The 25,642-nt window shown below is 37.1% G+C and overlaps 2 protein-coding genes across 4 annotated transcripts in view; both read right to left on the reverse strand.

Moving 5' to 3' along the window:
* The window catches only part of HYDIN (HYDIN axonemal central pair apparatus protein), a 433,475-nt gene extending 410,010 nt beyond the window's left edge, over positions 1–23,465 (reverse strand). The window contains exons 1-2 of the mRNA XM_027119341.1: positions 23,364–23,465; positions 923–1,078 (exon numbers count right to left, since the gene is read on the reverse strand). The gene's annotated coding sequence lies outside the window, so the exon portion shown is untranslated. The remainder of the gene's footprint in view (positions 1–922; positions 1,079–23,363) is intronic.
* CMTR2 (cap methyltransferase 2) lies at positions 16,166–23,532 on the reverse strand. Of its 3 annotated transcripts, none has more exons than XM_027119343.1 (2): positions 23,428–23,532; positions 16,166–19,741 (listed from the first exon to the last, which is right to left on the reverse strand). In XM_027119343.1, exon 2 carries the CDS (start codon positions 19,720–19,722, stop codon positions 17,422–17,424), a length of 2,301 nt encoding a protein of 766 aa, XP_026975144.1. In that variant the 5' UTR covers positions 19,723–19,741; positions 23,428–23,532; the 3' UTR covers positions 16,166–17,421. The 3 variants fall into 3 exon arrangements, with proteins under 3 accessions (XP_026975144.1, XP_026975143.1, XP_026975146.1); XM_027119342.1 differs by having other exon boundaries at positions 23,364–23,475; XM_027119345.1 differs by lacking the exon at positions 23,428–23,532 and adding an exon at positions 21,493–23,335.
* Positions 23,533–25,642: the final 2,110 nt, after the last annotated feature.

Genomic DNA, 25,642 nt, shown 5'->3' on the forward strand with positions numbered 1-25,642 from the left:
GTAATTATCAATATTTCGTCATTCTCGTTTTTATCTATCACATTTCTCACCCTTCACCTTTATTTTTGTTTTTGAGCATTTTAAAATAAATTCCCACTATCATACCATTTCACTTCCAAATACATCAGAATTTATCTACAACAAATAAGATTTTTAAAAAACATAACTATAATATCATTGTAATACTTAACCAAATAACAATAATTTTTTAATATCTTCTCATACCTAAGCCCATGTTCAAATGACTCTGATTGTTGAAAAAAAATTGTTTTGGATTGAAACAGGATCCAAACAAAGTCTACACATTGGATTTGGTTGATGTCTTTCATTTATACCTTTTCTCCTCATGTCCTTTTGAATATTACCAAAATGACCTTCAATATTTGATTTTTATCCAAAATAAATCCATCCAAACTTAACATATGTTCCTAGTGAAACCTCATTATGTAATATTTTCAAGGACAGGCTGATCATACAATTTATCTTCCAAATGAAGAAACTCTTGAATGTAAGGGGGATGCTATTAATAATTAGACTGGTGTAAATCAGGACAAAGAGTCATCCTACCAGTAGAGATATTAGGGGGTAAAAAGAAGGATCGGGTTTTGGGTTTTGGGTTTTGGGTTTCTGCTTGGCTATTGAGAGCTGGAAAAGACCTTATAATAGAAAAAAAAAGTTGAACTAGTTAGTTAATGACTTTTCCTGGATCCATCACAGAGCTGAAGTTGAAGAAATGCCAACTAGCCCCAAATATGAGAGACAAATGCCTACAGGGAGACATGAAATGCAAGCACTTGTTTACTTGGGGCACTTGAACACTGGTAAGAAGAATTCACCTAGAATTGTTAAGAAATTGGCAAAGGCTGGTGACAGAGTATGGAGCTCTAAAGGCTGCAGATAAAGGGGACTTCACACCACTCACCGGCCTCTCTCTCTGCAGACTCCAATGGATACTCACAAAAAATGATGGCAAGAGTCCTGAGAAAGCACTCCTCATGATACAGGCTTAGGGGAGTGGAAGAGCAGCTGCTGCAGGAAAGGCATGGAGCCCTGCCCAGATCCTTCTTCTCTATCTCCCCTATTAAAAAAAAAAAATTACCAGTAATGTGGTGTGCAAAAAAAGCAAGAGAAAGAACCCACAATGCCAAGAGACAAAACAATCAACAGAACCAGACTCATACATGACACAGAAATTGGTGCTATCAGACAGGGAATTTAAAATAACTATGAAAAATATGTCAAAGGCTCCAGTGGAAAAATTAGACAACACTCATTGTCAAATGAGGAATTTCAGCAGAGAAACTGTAAGAAAAAAAAAAGAGAGGCTAGAAGAAAAAAAAAACACAGTAATAGAGATCAAGACTGTTATTGAGAAGCTCATTAGTAGACTTAACAAAGCTAAGGGAAGAATCAGTGAACTTGCTAAACATACAAACTGAACAAGGAAAAAAATATTTAAAAATAAAAACAGAATATAGCATCCAGGAACTGTAAGACAACAACAAATGATCTAATAGATGTTCAATTAGAATTCCAGAAGAAAAAAAAGAGACTGTGATCAAATAAATAGTTGAAGGGATAATGGCTAAGAATTTCCAAAATTAATGGCATATATCAAACCACAGATCTAAACCACCAACCAAGAAAAATACCCAAGCAAGATGGAGACATATCAAATTCAACCTCTGAAAACACAGAACAAAGAGAAAATCTTGAAGGCAAAGGGGAAAAAAAGACACATTACTAAAGAGAAATAATGTAACAATTATAACAGCCATCTTGTTAGAAACCATGCACCTAAAAGACAACAGTGTGACATTTTTAAAGGACTGGACAAGGGTGACATCATCAAGATGGTGGAGTAGGAGACCCACACACACACACACACAATGAATAACAATTAGACACCTATCCATGAATGAAATTAGCTCTGGGAGAGCTCAGGAGTCCACTTAAGAAGCTTCAGCAACACAATGGAGACAAAAAACTGAAAATAACCACAAAAAAAGGGTAGTAAGAATAGTTTCATTTTGTCTGTATCATCCCACCCCCCAGGCTGGCACTGCTCAGTGCTAAGAGGAAACTCCTCAGCCTGAAGTTTCCCTCGTCAGTGAAAGGAAAGTGGGGTGAGCAACCAGCTTCCCCAGCCTTTCAGAGCACTGCACAAAGAACCCAATTCACTTTCACCCTGCCCAGAGACCAGCAAGGCTGAGATACCTAGAGATGGCTAGGAACAGAGAAGGGCAGGAGCTACCAGTATCAGTCTTGAAGCATGAACAAATGTGGTTCCCAGTAGCCGGCTCTGCAGAGGACCACAGACGTCTTCACTGCTGAGGACCACAATGGCCCTTGCGGACACTTGCAGACCGCCTCTCCAGCTTTTATCACTGAAGATCTCATTGCAGATCCCAGCAGACTGCTCGCAGAGGACCCTAACAGTTTTTGCTGCTGAGGAAACCAACAGTAAGCACACTCACTGCAGGCCCCTGAAGATTTTGCTGCTGAGATTTTCACCTCACAGGTTTTCATGTTCAAAGACACCATCTGCACAAGTCCCTCCCCACCAAAGCCCAGGATCCACACTGGCTACCAGTAAGTCTCTGCAGCCTAGGTCCCCAAAACTGATCCCCATTGCTGTGCATGCACCCATTGCTGTGCATGCACCCATAGCCAGTTACTGCAGCCACAAGAGTACACAGAGACAGCCAAGGCCCCCTCAGCAGCTTGTGGACCCAGAGATGGCCCTGATTCCTGTCACTGGCCTGTACTGCTACATGGGCCTGACGCAAGCCCCTGCAAGTGTGTGCCTGCAAGCTGCCTGCCCCAGCTCCTATCACTAGCCTCCACTGCCTTGCACTCACCTAAGGCTTGCCCCTTTAGTCAAACGAGTACATACCAACAGCCAGGGTCTCCACAGCTGTTCGTGCAGCCACAGCAGTTGGTCCTGGCCCCTGCTGCTGGCTCTGGCCTTTGCCACTGCACAGGTGTCTGCAGCCAGCCCCTGCCACCATGCAGGCACCTGCAGCTGCCCCCGCAACCAAGTATGTGTATACCCTGACTCCAACCACCACTACCACATGCCCTGGTCCCTAGCCACTAGACCTAGAGGCACCACTGAGGACCAGGAGCCCTTGCAGCCACTGTAGACCCCTGCAGCTCTTTCCAAGGATCATGCAATTGTCAATGTCGTGGAACCCAGCCGCCTGAGCTAACAAGACACCATGTACTCCTAGACCCAGAACCACAACACACCCTCACACTTGGTGCCCCACACCACTAGACTTAGAATGACAAAATGCTCCAGCATGCCACCATCCAAAGGTGAAGGTCTTTCCTTACCAAAGTCAGTCCATAAAGTTTGGAAGTCCATAAAGTTTGCACATCCTTCAAATGTGCAAATGCATACACAAGGCTACAGGGATTATGGAGAATCAGGGAAACATGACACCACCAAAGAAACACAGTAAACTTCCAGTAATTGACCCCAAAGAAATAGAGATCCACAGATTACCCAAAAAAGAATTCAAAATAATTGTTCTAAAGATGGTCAGACTGCTACAAGAGACTATGGATACACATCTTAATGAAATTGGGAAAATAATATAAGAGCAAGATGAGAATTTCAACACAGAGACAGAAAATATAAATAAAAACCAAACAGAAACTTTAGAGGTGAAGAATTCAACAACTGCACTGAAGAATTCAATAAAGAGCTTCAACAGCAGACTCGATCAAGTGGAAGAAAAAAATAATCAGTGAGCTTGAAGACAGATTATTTTAAACGATCCAGTCAGAAGGGTAGAAAGAAAAAATAATGAAAGGGAATGAAGAAACCCTAAGGGACTTAAGGGCACCAAAATCACCATCATCATCATTATCTATGCATTATGGAAGTCCCAGATTGAAAAGAGAGGGAGATAGGGGCAAAAAGCTTATTTAAAGAAATAATGAATAAAAATTTCCCATATCTGGGGAGAGATTTAGACATCAAGATCATGAAGCTCAGAGGTCCCCAAACAAATTCAACCCAAAGAGATCTTCTCCAAAACACATTATAACAAAACTGCAAAAAATAAAAATAAAAAAAGAGCAAATCTTGTAAGTAGCAAGAGAAGGAAGCTTGGCACTTACAAGAGAACTCCCACAAGACTATCACTGAATATCTCAGCAGAAACCTTGCAGTCCAAGAGAGAATGTGATGTGATTATATATTCAAACTTCCAAAAGAAAAAAAAAACAAAAACCTGCCAACCAAGAAAACTTTACCAGACTAAGCTGTCCCTCAGAAAAGAATGAGAGATATTTACACACTCAACAAAAGAGCACCTAAATATATAAAGCAAATATTTACAAACATAAAGGGAGAAATAGATAGCAATACAAGAATAATAGGGGACTCTAATACTCCGTTTTCATTAATGGATAGATCATTCAGACAGAAAATCAAAAGGAAACACTGACCTTTAATAACACGTTATACTAGAAGGACTTATCAAATATATCTGAACATTCCATGCAAAAACAACAGAATACACATTCTTCTCGAGTGCACATGGAACATTCTCCAGGATAGATTATATGTTAGCCACAAAACAAGTATTAATAAATTTAAGAAGACAGAAATCATATCAAGCAACTTCTCCAACCACAATGGTATGCAACTAGAAATCAATTATAAGAAGAAAACTAGAAAATTCACAAATATGGAGAGATTAAACAACATGCTACTGAACAACCAGTGAGTTAAAAAAGAAATTAAACGAGGAATCAAGATATACCTTAAGGCAAATAAAAATGGAAATGCAACATACAAAAACATGGGATGCCACAAAAGCAGTTCTAAGAGGGAAGTTCATAGTAATAAATGCCTACCTCAAGAAATAAGAAAATCTCAAATAAATAATCTAACTTTATACCTCAAGCATCTAGAAAAAGAGGAAGAAATGAAGCCCAAAGTTAGTAGAAGGAAGGGAATAACAAAGATCAGAGTGTAAATAAATGAAATAGAGACTAAAAACACAATAGAAAAGATTAATGAAATCAAGAGCTGGTTTTTGAAAAGATAAAATTGATAAACCTTTAGCTAGACTCATCAAGATAAAAAAAGAGAGGACTCAAATAAATAAAATCAGAAATAAAAGAGGAGACGTTATAACTGCTATCACAGAAATACAAAGGATTATAAGAGACTACTATAAACAATTGTACACCAACAAATTAAACAATGTAGAAAAAATAGGTAAATTCCTAAAAACACTACCAAGACTGAATCACAAAAATAGAAAATCTGAACAGACAGATTACTAGTGAGGAGATTGAATGAGTAATCAAAAACATTCTAATAAACAAAAGTCCAGGAGCAAACGGCTTCACTAGTGATTTTTACCAAACATTTAAAGAAGAAATAATACCAGTCCTCAAACTCTTCCAAAAAAATAGAATAGAAACACTTCCAAACTCATTTTATGAGGCCAACATTACCCTGATACCAAACCAGACAAGGATGCCACAAGAAAAGAAAATTATAGGCCAATATCCCTGATAATCATAGATGCAAAAACCTCAATAAACCAAATTCAGTAATACATTAAAAGTGATCATACACCATGATCAAGTAGGATTTATTCCAGGGATGCAAAGATCCCTGCAAATCAACATCTGCAAATCAATCAATGTGATACACCACACTCACAAAATGGATAAAAAATCTTATGATCATCTCAATAGATGATCACAAAACCACAGGGAGAGATCACCTCCCACCTATCAGAATGGCTGTTATCAAAAGGACAACAAAAAACAAGTGTTGGAAAGGATGTGGAGATAAGGGAACCCTTGTGCACTGTTGGTGAGATTGTAAATTGGTGCAGCCACTATGGAAAACACTATGGAGTTTCCTCAAAAAATTAAAAATAGAACTGCCATATGATCCAGGAATTTCCCTTCAGGGTATATACCCGAAGAAAACAGAAACACTATTTCAAAAAGATATATGTATTCACTCCAGTGTTCATTGCAGCATTATTTAGAATAGCCAAGATATGGAAGCAAGCTAAGTGTCCATCAACAGATGAATGGATAAAGAATATGTGGTATATATATACAATGGAATATTACTAAGCCATAAAAAAACCTTGCCATTTGAGACAACACGGATGGATCTAGAGGGTATTAAATAAGCTAAGTAAAGTAAATAAGTCAGAGAAAAACAAATACCTCATGATCTCAGTTCTATGTGGAATCTAAAATAAAAAAACAAACAAAACAAAATGAAAACAGACTCATAGATAAAGAGAACAAACAGGTGGCTGCCAGAAATAGAAGTGAGGGTGAAATAGGTATAGGGGATTAAAAAGTATAAACCTCGGGCTTCCCTGGTGGCGCAGTGATTGGGAGTCTGCCTGCCAATGCAGGGGACGCGGGTTCGTGCCCTGGTCCAGGAGGATCCTACGTGCCGCGGAGCGGCTGGGCCCGTGAGCCATGGCCACTGAGCCTGTGCGTCTGAAGCCTGTGCTCCGCGACGGGAGAGGCCACAGCAATGAGAGGCCCACGTACCGCAAAAAAACAAAAAAAGTATAAACCTCCAGTTATATAATAAATAAGTCATAAGGATGTAATATACAGCATAAGGAATATGGTCAATAATATTGTGATAACTTTGCATATGGACAGTTACAAGACTAGACTTATTGTGGTGATCATTTCATAGTGTATGCAAATGTAAAGTCATTACGTAATACAACTGAAACTAACATATTATACATTAAATATATTTCAATTTAAAAAAAAAGAAAAAAAGAAAATGCAGTATGCATTATGCGATATTATTCACCCATAAAAAAGGAAGGAAATCCTACCATTTGTGACAACATGGATGGACCTTGAGAGCATTGTGCTAATTGAAATAAGTCAGACAGAGAAAGACAGATACCGTATGATCTTACTTACATGTAGAATATAAAAAATTAAAATTTAAAAAGTGAGATCATGGATACAGAGAATAGGCTGGTGGTTGGCAGAGGTGGAGGTTAATACATATACAGTTGACCCTTGAACAAGTCAGGGATTAGGGGCACCAATGCTCGATGCAGTCAAATATTCAAGTATAACTTTATATTCAGCCTTCCTTATACACACTTCCACATCCATGGATTCAACCAACTACGGACAGTATAGTGTATGTATATAATACTCATTTAGTGAAAGAAATCCACATGTAAGTGAACCTGCACAGTTCAAACCCCTGTTGGTCAAGAGTCAACTGTCTGTAGTTAAAAATACTCTACTGTATACTTGAAAGTTGCTAGGAGAGTAGATCTTCAACGTTCTCATCGTAAGAAATAGAAAATTTGTAACTTATGTATGTTGATGAATGTTAACCAGTCTTATTGTGGTGATCATTTTGCAATATATACATATACTGAACCATTATGTTGTACACCTGAAACTAATACAATGTTATATGCCAATTTTAAAAAATAAAGCAGAAATTGATGAGTTAGAAACAGAAAAAACAAAAAGTAAACCAAAAAAGCTGGTTCTTTGAAAATTAATCAACAAAATAGAAATAGTTAAGCTGATTTTGAAAAGAAAGTACAAACACACAAAAGAAACTAACTCAAAACAGGAAATTTTTTTAAATCATGAGACTACCCTGTACAATTTTATGGAAAAAAAATTTTTAATAAAATTTAGATGAAGTAAGTAACACTCTAAGTAAATATACTAAAACTGACACGAATAGAAACAAAAGCTCTAAACAAATGAATTTTGTAAAAAGAAATAAAGGAAATCATAAATGAGTTCCCCTGCCAAAAATACACCAGGCTCAGCTTGTTTCACAAAGCAGTCTACCAAAGCTTAAAGATCAGATGATGCAAATGCGATTTACACTCCTTCAGTGCACAGGGGAAAAAAAGAAAACATCCAAATTATTTTTATAAAGCAAATATAAAATTGATTCCAAAACCAGATAAATACTGCTCAATAAAACTACAGACCAATTTCACTTATAAATATTAATGCAAATATTGTAACTACTATTAGCAAACAGAATCCAATAATCCATCAAGATCAAGCAGTGCTTATTTCAGAAATGTTAAGAGGAGTTCAATATTGGGAAATCCACTAATACAACTAATCATATTAATAGAGCTAAAGAGAAAAATATGCTTATCTTCACAGATTTAAAAAAATGGAAAATTGAACACTCATTTATGTTTTTAAAAGCCTCAAAAATAGGAACACCTCATTAATATAAATAAAAATAATGAAATAAACTTTTAAAAACTCAGCAGCTGATATAATGGGGAAACACCAGAGCCCCAGTTCTCAAAGTGTGGTATGTGGACCCAACCAAGACATTATTTCCCCTTTTCACTATGTTACTAGTGAATGTTATGCAAAAGCAGTGGGCAAAATTGCTGGTGTCTTAGCACAAATCATGGTAGTGGCAACAAACTATACTAGTAGTCATTCTTCATCACACATATCATAGTGGCGGGAGGGGAAGCCATTTTTACCTATGAATATCTTTGATGAAGTAAACACGAGGAATTTTATTGTCTCAATCCTTGAGTATGTCTTTAATATTCTAGGTGAAGAAATGGGAACTACACATGAAGCACTTCTGCTGCATATCCAAGTAGGATGGCTGTCTCCAGGAAGCATTTGTGGACTGAGTTGTAAACCGAAATGGTGCATTTTTCATGGAACACCATTTTCATTTTAAAGAACAACCAGCAGACAAACTATAGTTATTCAGACTTGAGAATTTTTGACAGATATTTTCTCAAAAATTGATAAAGTGAGCTGTCACTTCAAGGAAAACAACTGACAATATTTGCTGCCATGATAAAATTCAAGCACTCAAGTGAAAATCAGAATTTTAGAAAAATTTTGAGCGTGACAGCTTCTCAGTACTTAGATTTCTCTGATGAGATTAGTGGGGATGTTTAAAAATGTGATTTATTTTTGATACCATATAATCAAATGTGTCAACATTTGCAAGATGTACAAAATTCAATGAACTGATATTTTCCAAATGACAAATTCATGGTGTTACAAAACCACATGTGGGTAAGTGACCCTCTCAAAGTGCAAGACAGACCAGTGGATGTTAGTGTAACAGAGTATAAAATGTTATTAATATAGTTTAAGATTCTTCATTGCAACCAACTTTTAAGAAACTATTACCTGTCACATTCTAGAGTAGCATCAAAGAATATCCATAATTACATAAAGAGGTTGTTAAATACTCCTCCATTTCTCAATCACATAGTGATGTGAGGCCAGATTTTAAGTACTTCAATCAAAACTGTGTCACAACAGACTGAATGTAAGAACAGATATGAGATTCTAGCCATCTTCTATTATAAAGACAAAAAAAAAGATTTGCAAAAATGTAAACAATGCCATGCTTCTCACTAAATTTTGTTTTTAAAGTTATTTTTCATAAAAATATTTATATTGACATATAATGGTTTTATCATTATTTTTGAATTAACAAACAAAATTTTTCTCAGTTTTAATTTCTGATATGGAAAATATCAACAGATAAACTCCCATAAACTAAAGTTATTTGGATTCCTCAATAATTTCTAAGAGCATAAAGGGGTCTTGACACCAAAAATCTTGAGAACCACAGCACTGCAGACATTCCCACTAAGGTCAGGATGACATCAGGTCTAGGCAGAAAATATAAAAGATGAAACTGGCACATGCTGTGCCAGAAAGTATCAAAGACTGTTTGAATTATGTAAAAAATGACATAGTATCAACTTGAAGGAGTCTCTCTCCCACACACCCATGTCAAATAGGATAATTCAAGCATCAAGTGAGAACAATAATTGTAATTGATTAAGATACATCAAATAGGGCTTCCCTGGTGGCGCAGTGGTTGAGAGTCCGCCTGCCAATGCAGGAGACACGGGTTCGTGCCCCGGTCCGGGAGGATCCCACATGCCGCGGAGCAGCTGGGCCCGTGAGCCATGGCCACTGAGCTTGCGCGCCCAGAGCCTGTGCTCCGCAACGGGAGGGGCCACAACAGTGAGAGACCCGCATACCGCAAAAAAAAAAAAAAAAATACATCAAATATATAACCACCCATGAGGTCCTAGAGATAGTTTAAAAAAACAACTGCAAAAAAATTTCTGTCACCCCTGGAGGTTGCTAAGACACCAACTTACTTATCTGAAAACTGATAAAGTGTTTTTTAAAATTAAGCATTTATAAGACCAGAAACCATAAAACTCCTATAAGAAAATATAGGCAGAACACTCTTTGATATAAACTGTAGCAATATATATTTTTTGATCTGTCTCCTACTGCAAAGGAAACAGAAGCAAACAAATGGGACCTAATTAAACTTAAAAGCTTTTACACAGCAAAGGAAACCATCAACAAAATAAAAAACAACCTACTGAATGGGAGAAGGTATTTGCAAATGATATGACCAATAAGGGATTAATATCTCAAATATGTAACTCGATACCAAAAAAAACCCAACCAACCTAATTTTAAAATGGGCAGAAGATCTGAACAGGCATTTTTCCAAAGACACACAGATGGCCAACAGGCACATGGAAAGATGCCCAACATGGCTAATCATCAGAGAAACGCAAATCAAAACCACAACGAGATCTCAGGTACCTCACATCTGTCAGAATGGCTATCATCAAAACAACCACATGTAACAAATGTTGGCAAGGACGTGGAGAAAAGGGAACCATTGTACGTTGTTGGTGGGAATGTAAATTGGTGTAGCCACTATGAAAAACAGTATGGAGGGTTCTCAAAAACTAAATATAGAACTATCATGTGATCCATCAATTCCACTCCTAGGTATTTATCTAAAGAAAACAAAAACACTAATTTAAAAATATGCATGCACCCCAAAGTCCACAGCAGCATTATTTACAATAGCCAAGAATATGGAAGCAACCTAAGTGCCCATCAATATGAGTGGGTAAAGAAGATGTGGTATACATATACAATGGAATACTACTCGGCCATAAAAAAGATTGAAATTTTGCCATTTGCAGCAACATGGATGAACCTAGAGAATATTATGCTTAGTGAAATAAGTCAGGCAGAGAAAGACAAATACCGAATGTTATCATTTATATGTGGACTCTAAAATTAAACTAGTGAATATAATAAAAAAGAAACTGAGTGACAGATATAGAGAACAAACTAGTGGTTACCAGTGGGGAAAGGAAAGAGGGGAGGGGGAAATAGGGGTAGGGGATTAAGAGATACAGACTACTATGTATAAAATAAATAAGCTACAAGGATATACTGTACAGCACAGGGAATATAGCCAATATTTTATAATAACTATAAATGGAGTATAAACTATAAAAATTTTGAATCACTATGTTGTATACCTGAAACTAATACAATATTGCAAATCAACTATACCTCAATAAAAAAATTAAATTTTTTAAAAATTAAGCATTTCTCCAGCCTTTTCTGAACAAACTGCTTCAGGAAGAAATAGTTGATGACCTCAAGAACATATTATAAAGTCCAATTAGTACAGAAGAAATGTAGTCAGAAAACCACTAATTTGCAACCCCTAATAGAGCTAAAAATCAATACTCAATAGAAGCCAATGCTATTAAGTGAAAGGTTGATAGAAAACTTAGTAGTGTAAAAATAAAATTGATATCTGAATCTCTGACTAACCCTAATGTCACTGAGAGGGGGCAACCAGCCATTTTGTGCTTTGTGGCATGATAGAAAAGGAAGTACACAACACCACTTATGAAGTATCCTTGCCAAAAGCAATCAATTCTCTAGATCTAACTACCATTTTATAGACAATGTGTGGCATATATACAAGTTAAAAGATAAAATAATCAGCCAAACCCAGAATGTGGAAAACTACAGGACAGTTAAATTAGCATGTTAAAGAAAATGTTGGGAGAGGGACTCAATAGATGGAGAGACTTTGGAGACATATTAAGTAAATGCAATGTGTGAGCCTTATTTGGATCCTTATTTGAGTCAACTGTAAAAAGCCATTTTTGAGACAATCTGGAAAAATTAAACACAGACTAAGTATTGGATGATATTTTGTTAGGTGTGATATCTGTTAGAGATATTTCATGAATTTGCTTCAAAATACTCCAAAAAAAAAGTGGAGGATAAAATTAGTTCAGAAAAATGTGGATAGTTATGGTAACTGGGTGAGGGTATGGGGGGCTGTTATCTAATTTTAATGTTGTATATGTTTGAAAGTTTTCTATAATAAAAACACAAAATCAAATAGTATTCTATAAACACCTATATTGACAATATTAGATACAAAATAAGTATATGTCATAGTGCCTTGCCCTTGAGTTTATAATTCTGGCAAGAAAATGAGAGAATGGGGGAAAAAAAGAAAGAACAATGTAAGTAATGTTCAAATGGAATATAATCTTTAAAAATTCTCAACTATGTTGTACACCTGAAACTTATATAATATTGTGCATCAACTATACCTCAATAAAATATATATATATATATATAATACTGCAAATAAAATGTTCCAGAGAGCAGAAAAATCAATCAAAAATTTTCAAATTGAATGACCCAAGCAGTAAGTGAAATAAAAACAGCTCCAGGACGAGATTAACATTACTTGAGTTACAGGATAGTTGCAGGAATGATGTTTACTCTAACAAAAAAAAAAAAAGAAATTCATTAGGATATCTGTGCTTGTTTTGAATTTTCTCAGCTAGTCTAGTATAAAAACTAAATTTTCAGTCCTGGAGTTCACTGGAAACAGAATAGAACTCCCAAAAGTCTAGACAGTAAAAGCCCATCTGTCTTGCCCAGTAAATTAATTTGGTGTTGATGCACACAATCTTAAATCCTAAACCCTTAAAGAGAAAAAAGATGTAGATATACATGTAAACAAAATAGGTTTATCCACAAAGATATGTAAACTTTTCAAAATAAAAGTATCTTTTTAGCATAGTGTACATAGAGAAAAAGAACAATCTCTACAAATGTGTTCCTTAACTATATCATAACAAATTTAAGCCACAAATCAACAATGTGGCTGCAATATTAAATATTATTAAATCCCTGGTAACAGGCTAAACTGATGCTCCTGCACTTGGTATAAATGAACATAGAATGATTACACCTAGTTAGTCTATTAGGACACTCTGTAAAAACACAACGGTCAAGATCTTGAGTAAATTAGAAAAACACTATTATGGGTACAATTTGTAAATGAGTACGCAACCTATATATGAACATAAGCAGATTACACTTTTAAATAAAATTTTCAATTGAGTGAAATTAAATGCAAACCTATGCTCAGTGACAGATAATTTCTAAATATTTTCACTAGTAAAGAACAGTTGGCATCTTCCATATCTGTGGCTATAAAGCAGCTTCACCTCTTCCCAAAACATTCCAGTATAAACTTGTACTTATCCAAAGATAAATTACCTTCATTTTCTGTATTGACCAAAACTAAGAAAAAACAAATAACAGAATGGGGGGGAGGGCAGGGGAATCCCTTCTTATTCAAAAATTTTATATAAACTATTTTATATAAACTAAAGAATGCACTGATTGGAAGCACAAAATAAAAAATAACTTATTACAAATTTATTGAGGATTATTGTTTTAATTACATGCCCTAAAACATACCAACATATTATAAGTGACTATATGTAGCATCAAGTTTTTAGTTTTTTGCTACTTGGCCATTAGGCCAATCAGAAAAACATTTACCATCCAAATAGAAATTTATTAGGAAATATTGGGATTTTTGTTTTATAGTTAGTTCTACTAAGATCATCCAGAAATAAGTTTTAATCTAACTTAAAAAAAAAAAAAAGGTGGGGAGGCCTATTATCAAATAATTGAGTCTCTCTTTTCAATAGTAACTATGTTGTAAACAAATTTTCAGCCAGGCCTTGGCTATCTGTACCATCTAAGTATAATAATTTTTCATCATTTTAATAAAGGATAATATCTATATTAAGTCTAAGTATTGTTCAAATTGTATTAAACAGATTACAAAGGAAATTTAAGACGTAATTGTACCAGTGTAATTAGTAAATGTTTTTATTTTTTTAGAACATAAAAATTAACAGAAAACCTCTCATGCTTTGGTTAAAATCTTTGTAAGGAGGTACTGGTTTTATAAAAAGTAATAATCATTTACTGCTTGAGACAATTTTAAAAACTGAAACAAAACTAAAAATCTCCTTTTTCGTACTTTCACCTTCAAAAGCAAAAATACACTAAACGAAATATGTTGCCCTTTTTAAAAAAATCAATGAAAAGTATTAAATATTTAAACATGGAAAATAAGATTTTGATTGGGTTTATAATCAATATTTTCATTTCTAAAAATGTGAGGTATTAACTGATTTCATATACCCATACCACATATAACAGTACCGTAACTAACATTAAAACTATTCAATTAATGATCTCATCTGGAAATAAAAGATAAGGTTTAAATATTTAAAAGACCCAGTATTCTCATCAAAGATAAGTAAAATAACAAAAGCATAATAAACATGCTTTTTCCAACTATCCTAATATCTTGCTTCTTTCATTACACTCCAAGATTTTTGGAGTAGAAAAAAATTTTAATGCAAATCTTTTTAAACAAAATAATTAAAGATAGAGAAAGTCCACAAATTTGGATTTTAAATTTATTCAGAAAAGATACTTTTAACACATTTAAATATTTATGTGACATTAGGATAATATATAAAAGCCCTCACTAAAATACAAAACTGACTTTTCTCTTAGGGAGAACAAAAATCAATATTGAAGAAAGTAAATGTGTAAGACCTCTTTCTCTAAGTTTGTTAGGAAACACATTTGTGATGTTTAAATTTTCTGGCTGTTAAAAATTCCTTTCATAAAGCATCACAATTGGGACTTCCCCGGTGGTGCAGTGGTTAAGAATCCGCCTGCCAATGCAGGGGACGTGGGTTTGATCCCTGGTCCGGGAAGATCCCACATGCCGCGGAGCAACTAAGGCCGCATGCCACAACTTCTGAGCTGGCGCTCTAGAGCCCGTGAGCCTCAACTACTGAGCCTGCATGCCATAACTACTGAAGCCCACGCACCTAGAGCCTGTGCTCCGCAACAAGAGAAGCCACCGCAATGAGAAGCCCGCACAACGCAACAAAGAGTAGCTCCCCCCCCGCCGCCACAACTAGAGAAAGCCCGCACGAAGGAACGAAGACCCAACGCAGCCATAAATAAATAAATAAATAAACAGCATCACAATTAAGTTAAAAATCTCAAAATCTACTAAAAAGAATTTTTTTAAGAACAGTAACTAACTTGATAAACTATACAAATCATCTCTCATCTTATGGTCCTCCTCTATTTTTTTATTCATTTTTCAGACAGCATTTTTCCTTCCCTTTTTCTTAAAGAGAAATTCTTATAAATCATTGGTACCCGTCAGCTACATCCGGTTCAATATGAACTTTCCTCCAGTTGTATCTCACCTCTAGAGCAAATTTGAATCCAATAAACCAGATGAACAGCAACTGATCCCAAACACTGGATTAAAAACCAAAATACACTATAACATACACCAGGTATGTTACATATTCCAACACAGGTTAATGTTAAAAACAACTAAGCATTCAATACTTATTTGAGGGGCTTAAAAGAAAGTGTTAGTACCAGAACCTGGACCTAGGCTTTCAACTTCATTCTAATCAAATAGTTAAAACAAGTAAAAACAAACTGAGTCATTGTACTGGACCAAATCAACCAAGGCATAAAGACTATTTAAGCGCAAAATGGTTTCCCCAGAGTGGTTTTTGATTCTCTCTTGGTAACCAATTTTTCTATCAGACTTCTACCATTATACAACTATAAAAGCTTCCATAAAGTCACAAGAAGAAAATCACATTTCTTTCAGAAATCTACCTCTAGTACTCCACACCCTCCCTGACAAGAAGTACATCTACCCTCTTCCTCCCTCCCTTAAGTATTCAATTTCTTTCCTGAAGCAGAGCTTCCATAAATATTGCAATATTAAGGACTAAATTTTAATGAATACAAATCAGAGGAAATGAAGGAACATTAACTCCCATTCAAACCTTCCTTTAAAAAAAATGTGTTTCCAAGTTATATTTTTAACTTCCCCATGATTCTCTTTAAAACACTGAACACAAAATCTCTCTGCTAATGACTTTATTCATAAATCTATAATGGAACTCAAAATAGCAAAGAACATGAAAAAATTCAGGTTAATATTTGTCAACCAAATACATCAAAGAATATGTTTACTTTTCATATAACTAACAAAAATGTCTAAAATGCACATGTGACAATACACATATTCTTCACTGTGCAGAATTTCAAAGTAACAAAGATCTGCTTAATTCAGTTGGCCAGAATAGCCCATTTATACTGACAAATACATATAATTCAAAAGAAATCAAACGTAATTGATAAAGTAACGATCTCATGGTTAATCTTCTGGTAAAGTGTTACTTTCATATTGAAAAAAAGAATTAATGAAAATTAAAAAAATTTTAATGTTATACCATCATTCTGAAAGTGTTAAAATTTCTCTTCAGTACTCACTACATTCATCACATTCACATGTCCACATTATGAGACCATAAACATTACTTTGCAATTTAAAAAAATCTTTCTGTTCACAGATTATTTCCCAGAAGTTAAAAATTACATACCATTGCTAAGTGAAACTTTTTACTCATATAGGAGTGTTTTAGACACAATAATTTTTCATTTTTTTAAACATGATCTTTGGTTCGAAGCTGTCTTGATATCCTTTCTAGTTGGATGGTTGTGGTTAAGTAAAATATTTATAAAACAGCACAGTAGCTTCATTTAAACCACAGAAGTAAACTGGATCGATGGCCTAAAGGCAATGAATGGCATGTATCAAGATGTCTGGCATGATGAATTCCACATATCCATAACTGACATGGTCAGTATTAAAGGAAATTACTGTTGCTGAGTAGTGGCTCACCTCCTTTCATCAAAGACCTCTATCAATTCAGTAACAGTATTAGCCACTGAAAGAAAATTAGTTGGAAAAAAAAATCTAATCTGAATGAAGGCACACAGGTGCAAATCTTAAGCAGATAAATAAGACCAACTGCATAAACTGCATATGCAAGCATGGGTGTGTCCACCCCAAGCTCATACACACTTCTCATGTTTGAGGTTGAATATCATCACTGCATATATTCTACCACATAGAAAACTCTATGTCTGTGAGTGTATATACCCTAGAGGTCAGAACTAGCTGATGGCTTTCCAGAAAAAATGAAACTTTAAATGATGCAAAAGTTGTCCTTTCCTCAAAATAAAAGGTTTTAAATCAATACAAAGGGATGCAATACCAGTGGAAACTGAAAGATGCCATGAAGTTAAATCTCAGAAAGGACAAGTTCAACTTCATAACTGAAGGCTGCTGATGATTTCTTCTCTCTCTCCTTGAATAATCAAATGCAAATGCCTTTTAGCAATGGTAGCATTCAAATCCCACAAAAAATCAAGTAGTGTGCCCTTAAGGAGCACCTCCATTGGCACAAACTGTAAAACCTGCTGGGGTGCATCAGAGTTAACCAAAGCGCTCAACAATTCATTCACATTCTGCAGATACTGGAAAACTGGGTTTGGAAGGTCTTGATAACCAACACAAAGCAGAACTGCACAAGTCTTCAGGGGCTCGGAAGAGGTGGGACAAGAAAACGTGATGAATCTAAAACAGCTGTGGAGTACAAAGATCAAACCAGCCATAAATCTTGTAAAACAAGAAAGTACAGGCAAAATCATAATATCTCCTGTATGAAGCTGCTGCAATGAATGTAGAAGGCAGTCCAAAAATAACTGCTGGTAAGCTGGGTCTCCATCATGAAGCAATGAACAGTTAAAAGTCATGAGTTCAGCTGATTCCAAGAGCTGAACTTCCAATGGTATATGTATTTTGACATGTTGGAGAGCTGGAAAACCCACAAGCAGGCACTTTACTTGGTTGCTGGGTTCTACATCCTGCTCATCCTGAAGGCATTTTGTAAGGCTAAACACCTCAGAAAATACCAATTCTTCAGAAAAAATGTGACAAGAACAACAATACTGCTGTTTTGGCCTAAACTTGGAATCCAAATTCAAGGCTCCTCCCAGTGACTTTTCAATTGCTTCATTAAGAGCCTTTAAAATTTCACCATCACAGAAAGGAGAACAGTTTACCCTTGGCAGTTTCTTTCCCTGTAAAATCTGCCATAAGTGACACTCAAGATTGGAAGCTGTCCCTTCTAAAAGGGCACTTTGCCCAGGATGATATGCAGCATGTTCTTCAGCCCAACTATTAAAGTACCCTTTGGCCACCTTATCTTTCCATGAAAGGGTTTCCAGCATTTTCCTTTCATTGTAGGTTTTAAAATATCTGTTCCTCTGCCCAAACCATTTTGTATTTGTACTACAACCAATATTAGATTTTTTCACTAGCCAATTATTTCTGGAAAGAGGCTTCAATTGAAACTTTTGCATGAAATACTGAACAGCATAGTCCCTTAAACTATTCAGCTTTGCTTTTTCCCCTTCTCCCATGCACTCAAACAGACGAATGTTCTCGGAAATAGTCTCTAGCTGGTATTTATGAAAGAACACACAACATTCTTCATGTCTTTTAAGAAAAGATTCGGGAATCATGTGATGGGGAAAGAGAGCTTTCCTGGTCATTTCAGGCCCAAAATTCAGCACCATCTTAGATAAAAGAGGATAGATTGCCTCTCTTCCCTTATAGTAGAGACATACCACATAGACTTCTGAGTTTCCTGCCTTGCTGGTAGCAGGTTTGAAAACATGGACTTTGTCAAAAGAACAGTTTAGCAGGTACATCAGGTTTATGGAACAATGTTCAAACAAAGTAAACATCTTCAGAACAAAAGAGCCACCACTTCCAAGAGTCATCAGAGCAGTGACAGCTTCACAGTAATGCAAAGAAGAGACTAAAGCTTCTTGTTCACCTGGGTTTCCTTGGCAATCAAAACTTCCATCTGCAGTGATCAAGTGAATGGTATCCATGCTGCTTATGAAATTCTGAAGTCCAGTCAGATATTTCAAGGTCATGATATCGCCGGTGTTATCTGGACCAAAGTACCAGCAACGTAAGGTATTTGCAATAAGTCGGTCATCCATAATCATCATAAGATTGTCATTTGCTTCATGGTATGGATTCAAAGTATTAGCCACCCAACTCCAATCACAGGGGAATCGATGGGATTTTAAGTAGTGATTGAGACTAGCTATAAAAGCTCCAGGAGCTTCACAAAGGTGTAGAGAATTCAGTTTTCCCTTCTGAAAAGCTTCCTGTGGAATAAGTGGAAAGCTACACAAAATTTCATGAAACTTACACCATGCTTGAGTACAAAGTTCAGCATTCACAGATTTTCTCACATGAGAAATTATTTTCCCAGCTTTATTAGTGAAAGCTGTGTGCTCATGCCACTCATCCAATTTCTTATCACTCAGTAGGTTTTTCACTTCATTTAGGGAGCTCTTCAAATCAAGAAACACATTGAATTCCGTGTGGTCACAGGTGAAAATCTCACTGGAATCTGGTAACTGCCACTCATCGTTAAGTGGCTTGCCATAAGAAAAGTTCTTGGCAAAGAGTTCAAAAATATCAGCAAGAACATCTGGGCTGAATGTCTCAGGACTTGAACCCAGTGGTAGCTTTCTGCACTTACTCATTTTCAAATTAAATTAAAATCTAGAAAAAGAAAACACACAATTAAATGAATCAAATTTATTAGTGGGTGAAAACTCATCCACAGCAAACTGGATCACAATCATGACAACCCACAAAAAATGGGAAGACTAATGTCAGCACAGTTCATTACATGATGAGGCAATCTGGAATAAAGAATAAAGGCTTTGCTATCCGATAGACCTGGGCTCAAATCCCAGCACTGCCATTTACAGCTTAGTAAGAGGCTGTGGGCAAATAACTCTACATCTCAGTTTCTTATTTAAAAAATTGAGGTATCATTTTTTTAGATGAGGATAAAACATGCTAGCATATAAAAAGCATATACCAAAGAATATTCATCAGTGACTGGCAGCTCTTATTACCAAAGTAACGCACCGAGCTCCTCTCCAAAGTTCTCCTCTACCCATCACTGAGACACTGCCCACAGGGCCCCAAACACTTACTTAGACTAAGATTCATCCCTGAACGTGACCATTGATCAAACTCTAACAAGTGACTTTTAGCTTTTTTTTAGCTCCCTCCAAATCTCACTTCCTTCCAGGAGAGGTTCCCGCACCTGAACCCAGCACTGGTCCTGTTACCAGACCTCTCTGACACCACCCACTTACTCACCTACAAAAATTGCCAAATATATCCTCTGTCCAGATCTCACTCTCTTGCTAAATCACACACTTTGGTGGTACCAAATCGCCTTTACAGGCTACCAGCAAACACTCATCACCATATTGCTTGTCAACTGTGGTGTACCTGACAGGTTAGCCTCCTGATCAATGTTGAAACTGACCTATAGTTCACCCTGGCAGGTCTCTAAACTAGATTCCTGCTTTATATGGTTGGTCAGACAGCTCCATGCTTGTATTACAAAATATTAATTTTTTGCACAAAAACTTAATACACTTTGATAGAATAATTTTAAACTGAAGAAATATCCTTAACGAATATACAAATTACAAATAGTAACCCTACATTCTGTGTTCTAACACTGCCTAAGAAACCAAAAACATCTGTCCAATGGAAAGGGATAGGGGTACAAGAGAAAGAAGCAAAGCTTAATGGCATAGTGTCGGAAAAGTTCTAAATTCCAGCAGATACAGCAATGAGTATTACACAGTACTTGCTGGCACAATGTTAATCAATAGGTGCTTCAGTTCATGACTACTGCATTTACTTAGCATATTCAATACATTCTACACCAGTCTGAAGATTAAAATGGGAGATAAAGGTGAGCGGGCAATACAATAAACAAAATAACAGCCAGAAGACTGTATTCTATTAGCATTTGTACTCTTCTCTTAACACACTTTTTCATCCTTCTATATTTTTTTTTTTAAGCTGTATGTGGGCCTCTCACTGTTGCCTCTCCTGTTGCAGAGCACAGGCTCCAGACGCGCAGGCCCAGCGGCCATGGCTCACGGGCCCAGCCGCTCCACGGCACGTGGGATCTCCCCAGATCGGGGCACGAACCCGTGTCCCCTGCATCGGCAGGCGGACTCCCAACCACTGCGCCACCAGGGAAGCCCTACATTTTATTTAAATTATTTATAAGTATAGCAGAAACTAACACATCATTGTAAAGCAATTATACCCCAATAAAGATGTTAAAAAAAATTATTTATAAGTCTGTCTACTCTACTAGCTTGTAAACTTCTTAAAGTAACAAGTATCTTCTTAGCCATGTTTGCCACCATATATTTACACATTGCACAAAAATTGCGGATAATCACAGTTACCCATTAATATATTTTTCTTACCTTAGATTTTTTTTTAACTGTTAGAAGCTATATTAGACAAACTTCTGAAAGATGGCAAAAAGGCGGCATTCACTAAAATCCTAAATAAAAGTAAATGAGAGTTTACTACAACAAGTTATTCTGTCCTAATTCACACTTTGCTAACTGGAAACTACAACTTTTAGATTTCAACTATATTCTATTTTGGAAAAAGTCTGATTTTAGTCATGAACTTCACATATTAATTAATGGTTGTAGGTAAGCTCTGAAATCTTACTTAAGCTAATAGGTAATCATTCTCACAGGAAAACAACTAAAGTGATTCAAACACTCCATTGTTCTTCCCAACTATACCTGTGGAACACAGACCAAAATTATATATTATATATTTATATATAAATTGTATATTATATTGAATAATGTTCAGGTCAATAATCCACAAATTATCCAAACATTGTTTCCTACTATCAAATTCCCAGAATCCAAATGCTTCTCACCCACCTCCAGCTATCAGCCTCCTGATTGTAGACACTGTCAACTCTCTCCTGGATTACTCCCATAGCCTTCTCACTGGTCTCTTTGCTTCTACCCTTGCCTCCTACATTCTATTCTGAAACATACCCACCACAGTAACTTTGTAAGACCTAAGTTAGATTGTATCCCTGCTCTGCTCAAAACTGGGCTGCACTGGCTCCCCATCTCAAAGTAAGGGCCAAAGTCTTCACAGTAACTTACAAGGCCCTTGAAGATGTCTGTCCTCCACCCCCACTCCATCTCTAACCTCATTTTCTAATACTACCCCTCTTACTAATTGTGTTCCAGCCACACAGGCTCTCTTGCTGTTCAGGTAAGACCTCAGACACACTGCAAGGGGAAAGTCTGTCTATGCACGAGTTAGTCCCTCCGCCTGGAATGCTCTTCCCTCAGATATCTGCACAGTTACTTCCCCTACCTCCTTCAAGAATTTACTCAAGTGTCACTTCCTCTGTGAAGCCTACCCTGACATCCTAATTTAAAATTGCATCTTGCATTACCAATGGTAAAGTAAAGGTAAGAACCTTGCTGTATTTTTTTTTCTTTTTTCCATGGCACTCTTTTCCTTCTAACACATAATTTACTTATTTATGTTTACTGTTAACTGTCTTCCCAAAACTACAACCTAAGCTCCACATGGCAGGGATCTTTGTTTTCTTTACTCACTTATTCCAAGAAGTTAGAACAGTAAGCACTCAGTACACAGTAAGCACTCAATAAGTATTTATCGAATAATTGAAGGGATATCAGATTAGCACAAAAGGCACTCCTCCGATTAGGTTCTGTTAATGTCTTAACAACGCACTTCAACGTCACTCTAGCACCGCAATGCTTAACAACAAAAATGCTTGTGGTTTACAGGATATAAGGTAAAAGTTTCCAGTATGTGTTCCTCTGTCCCTCTCATTAAGCACTCCAAAGAGCTTTGTGGCACTGTAATTCTGCTACGAGGGTCAGTATTACCATTCTTGTTTTGCAGAGTCGAGTAGGGAGTCATGTAGACCCCCTGCTCAAAGCCACGAAGAGAATACCCGCAAAATTCGCCGGCCTAACACAAAACCCGCAATATCTCATATACAATTGTTACTCCTCCAACCAACACTTAAACGAAAGAGTTTTGGAAGTGTTTCCGCCAACTCCTCCTCCTCCTAGCAACGGTGAAAATAATGCCTAGTGTGTATCCAGCGCTTTACTTTGGGCGAGGAGCACCCAAGACCTAGTTTCCTCTGGTGGAAGTGAGTCCCAAGCTCCATTCGAACGGCCCGGTCCCTGACCCGGAGGAACTTCAGTTCCAGCCCCTGCCTAACCCACTGGAAAGTCGAAGGAGGACCCGGGCTCGGAACCAGGGCCTGGATTACCTTCGCTCACGCCCACCTCAGCCCCCAGACTCTACAGAGGCTGCGCTTCACTCCCTCTCCTCACTCGAGGAGGGCATTCTCCACTTCCGCTCGTGGGGATGATTTCCGGGAGCGTCGCTCCTTCAGGCCTTCTGTGTCCCCGACACAGTGAAGGGAGGTGGCGCGCCGGGAGGCCGGGAAGGAGGCAGGGACCTGCCCTCCTTACTCTAGTGCTGCAGGACACACGGAGCAGAAGCACTCCTCCAGGCTGCGCCGCCGCCGAAAGTCGGCAGACGACGGCCCGAGAACTCTGACACACGCTCGCGCATGCGCCTCAAGGCCCGGCTGGCGTCACACGTCAACGTTACGCACGCCAGCGACTCTCGCAGCGCCGAGACCTCGGCTCTCTAGGTTTCGTTTCTCCTCAGGTGCAGAAGCTGGGAAACTCCAGCCTCCGCCCCAAGGCTGCTATGGCAACTGCGCGCACAGAGGGAGCGTCCTTTGGCCCTGCCCCCTCGAGAGTGGATGCGTGGGATGGGGCGGGGCCAACCTGTCCGGGACACGCTGGCCCCGCCCACCTGGGCCCTGGGCAGAGGTTTTCTTTTGCCGTTGGGTAGAATTGAACTCCTAGTACTGCTTGACGTCAAACTGGTGCTCAGAAGAACATGAGAAAAACCAAGCTAGGGAAACTACGAAATAACACTCTGTTATCATAACACATATATTTATAAACCAATAAGAAAAGATAACCTCAGAAGAAAAATGGGAGATTTGAACAGGCCATCCAAAAACAGTAATATAGCCAATAAGGATATAGTACAAAGCTGTTTAACTTTTTAAAAAATAATTAGAAATGTTTTCTTTTCACTCAACTTAGCAAAGATTTTAAAAGATCGATAATAGCTACTTTTGGTGAGAATGTGGAGAAACAGGTTTACATACTGTGAGGAAGAGTAAAAATTGGTACTACCTTACAAAATGGCCTTGCACCTTAGCCCAGCTATTCCCACTCCCAGCAATTTATCTTTAGAAAACAAAGAACTGGCACTCACTTTGGACAAAATGTTTATTACAGCACCTTAATTACATCAATAACAAAACCTGGTTACTCTAAATGTCTGCTATAAGGAAATTAAATTCTTTATGGTACATCCATATAATGAAATACTATGCAGCCATGAATAGGCCATATATGCCAACAGTATTGTGTGAAAATAGAATATAGAACTGTGTGTAGAGTTTGATCCATTTATGTAATATATATATACACACATATATATGTATATATACACACATATATGTATGTGTATATATATGTCGATGTATATATGTGTGTGTGTGTGTGTGTGTGTATATATATATATATATACATTTTTTACAAGTCTTCCAGGACATGCATCAGTGGAGAAGAAAGTCTTTTCAAAAAAATGGTGCTAGGACATTTGGATATCTATATGGAAAAAACTTTATTTGGACTCTTACCTCACATAATAAAAATAGATTTCATTTGGATTGCCAATCTACATTTTAAGGATCAAACAATAACTCTTTTAGCAGAAAATATAAGAGGACATCTTTGTAACCTTTAAATAGGCAAAAAGTTTATAACAGGATGGAAAAAGCACTAATCATAAAGAAAAAATATATATAAATTGAACTACATTAAAATTAAGAATGTTGGGCTTCCCTGGTGGCGCAGTGATTGAGAGTCCGCCTGCCGATAGGGGACACACGGGTTCGTGCCCCGGTCCGGGAGGATCCCTTGTGCCGCGGAGCGGCTGGGCCCGTGAGCCATGGCCGCTGAGCCTGCGCGTCCGGAGCCCGTGCTCCGCGACGGGAGAGGCCGCAACAGTGAGAGGCCCGCGCACCGCAAAAGAAAAAAAAAATTAAGAATGTTTATCCATCATAAGACAGCACTGAGAGTGAAGAGGCAACCTATAGAGTGAGAGAAGATATTTACCATACGAATATGTGACAAAGGACTTGTATCCAGAGTATATAACTCCTATAAATGAGAAAAGATGTCCCAGTGGAAAAATGGGCAAAGACCAGAAAAAAACTTCAAAAAGATGGTATCCAAAAGGCCAATAAACATATGAAAAGATGCTTGACCTCATGTTTTGGGGCAAATGTAAACAAAACCCAAAATGAAATACAATTACACATCTACTAGCTAAAATGAAACACTGAAAATATAATTGTTGGAGAGTTTGAGGGGTGACCAATGGAAAGCTATTTGTAAGAAAAAGATCTTCCAAGATCTTCTAAACTCACGGGTTGTTTGCCTTTTTCAATTTTTT

This window comes from Aethalodelphis obliquidens, unplaced genomic scaffold (assembly GCF_003676395.1).
Source record: "Aethalodelphis obliquidens isolate GAN/ISIS:26980383/991018 unplaced genomic scaffold, ASM367639v1 scaffold20, whole genome shotgun sequence".
In the NCBI taxonomy this organism is placed as follows: Eukaryota; Metazoa; Chordata; class Mammalia; order Artiodactyla; family Delphinidae; genus Aethalodelphis; species Aethalodelphis obliquidens.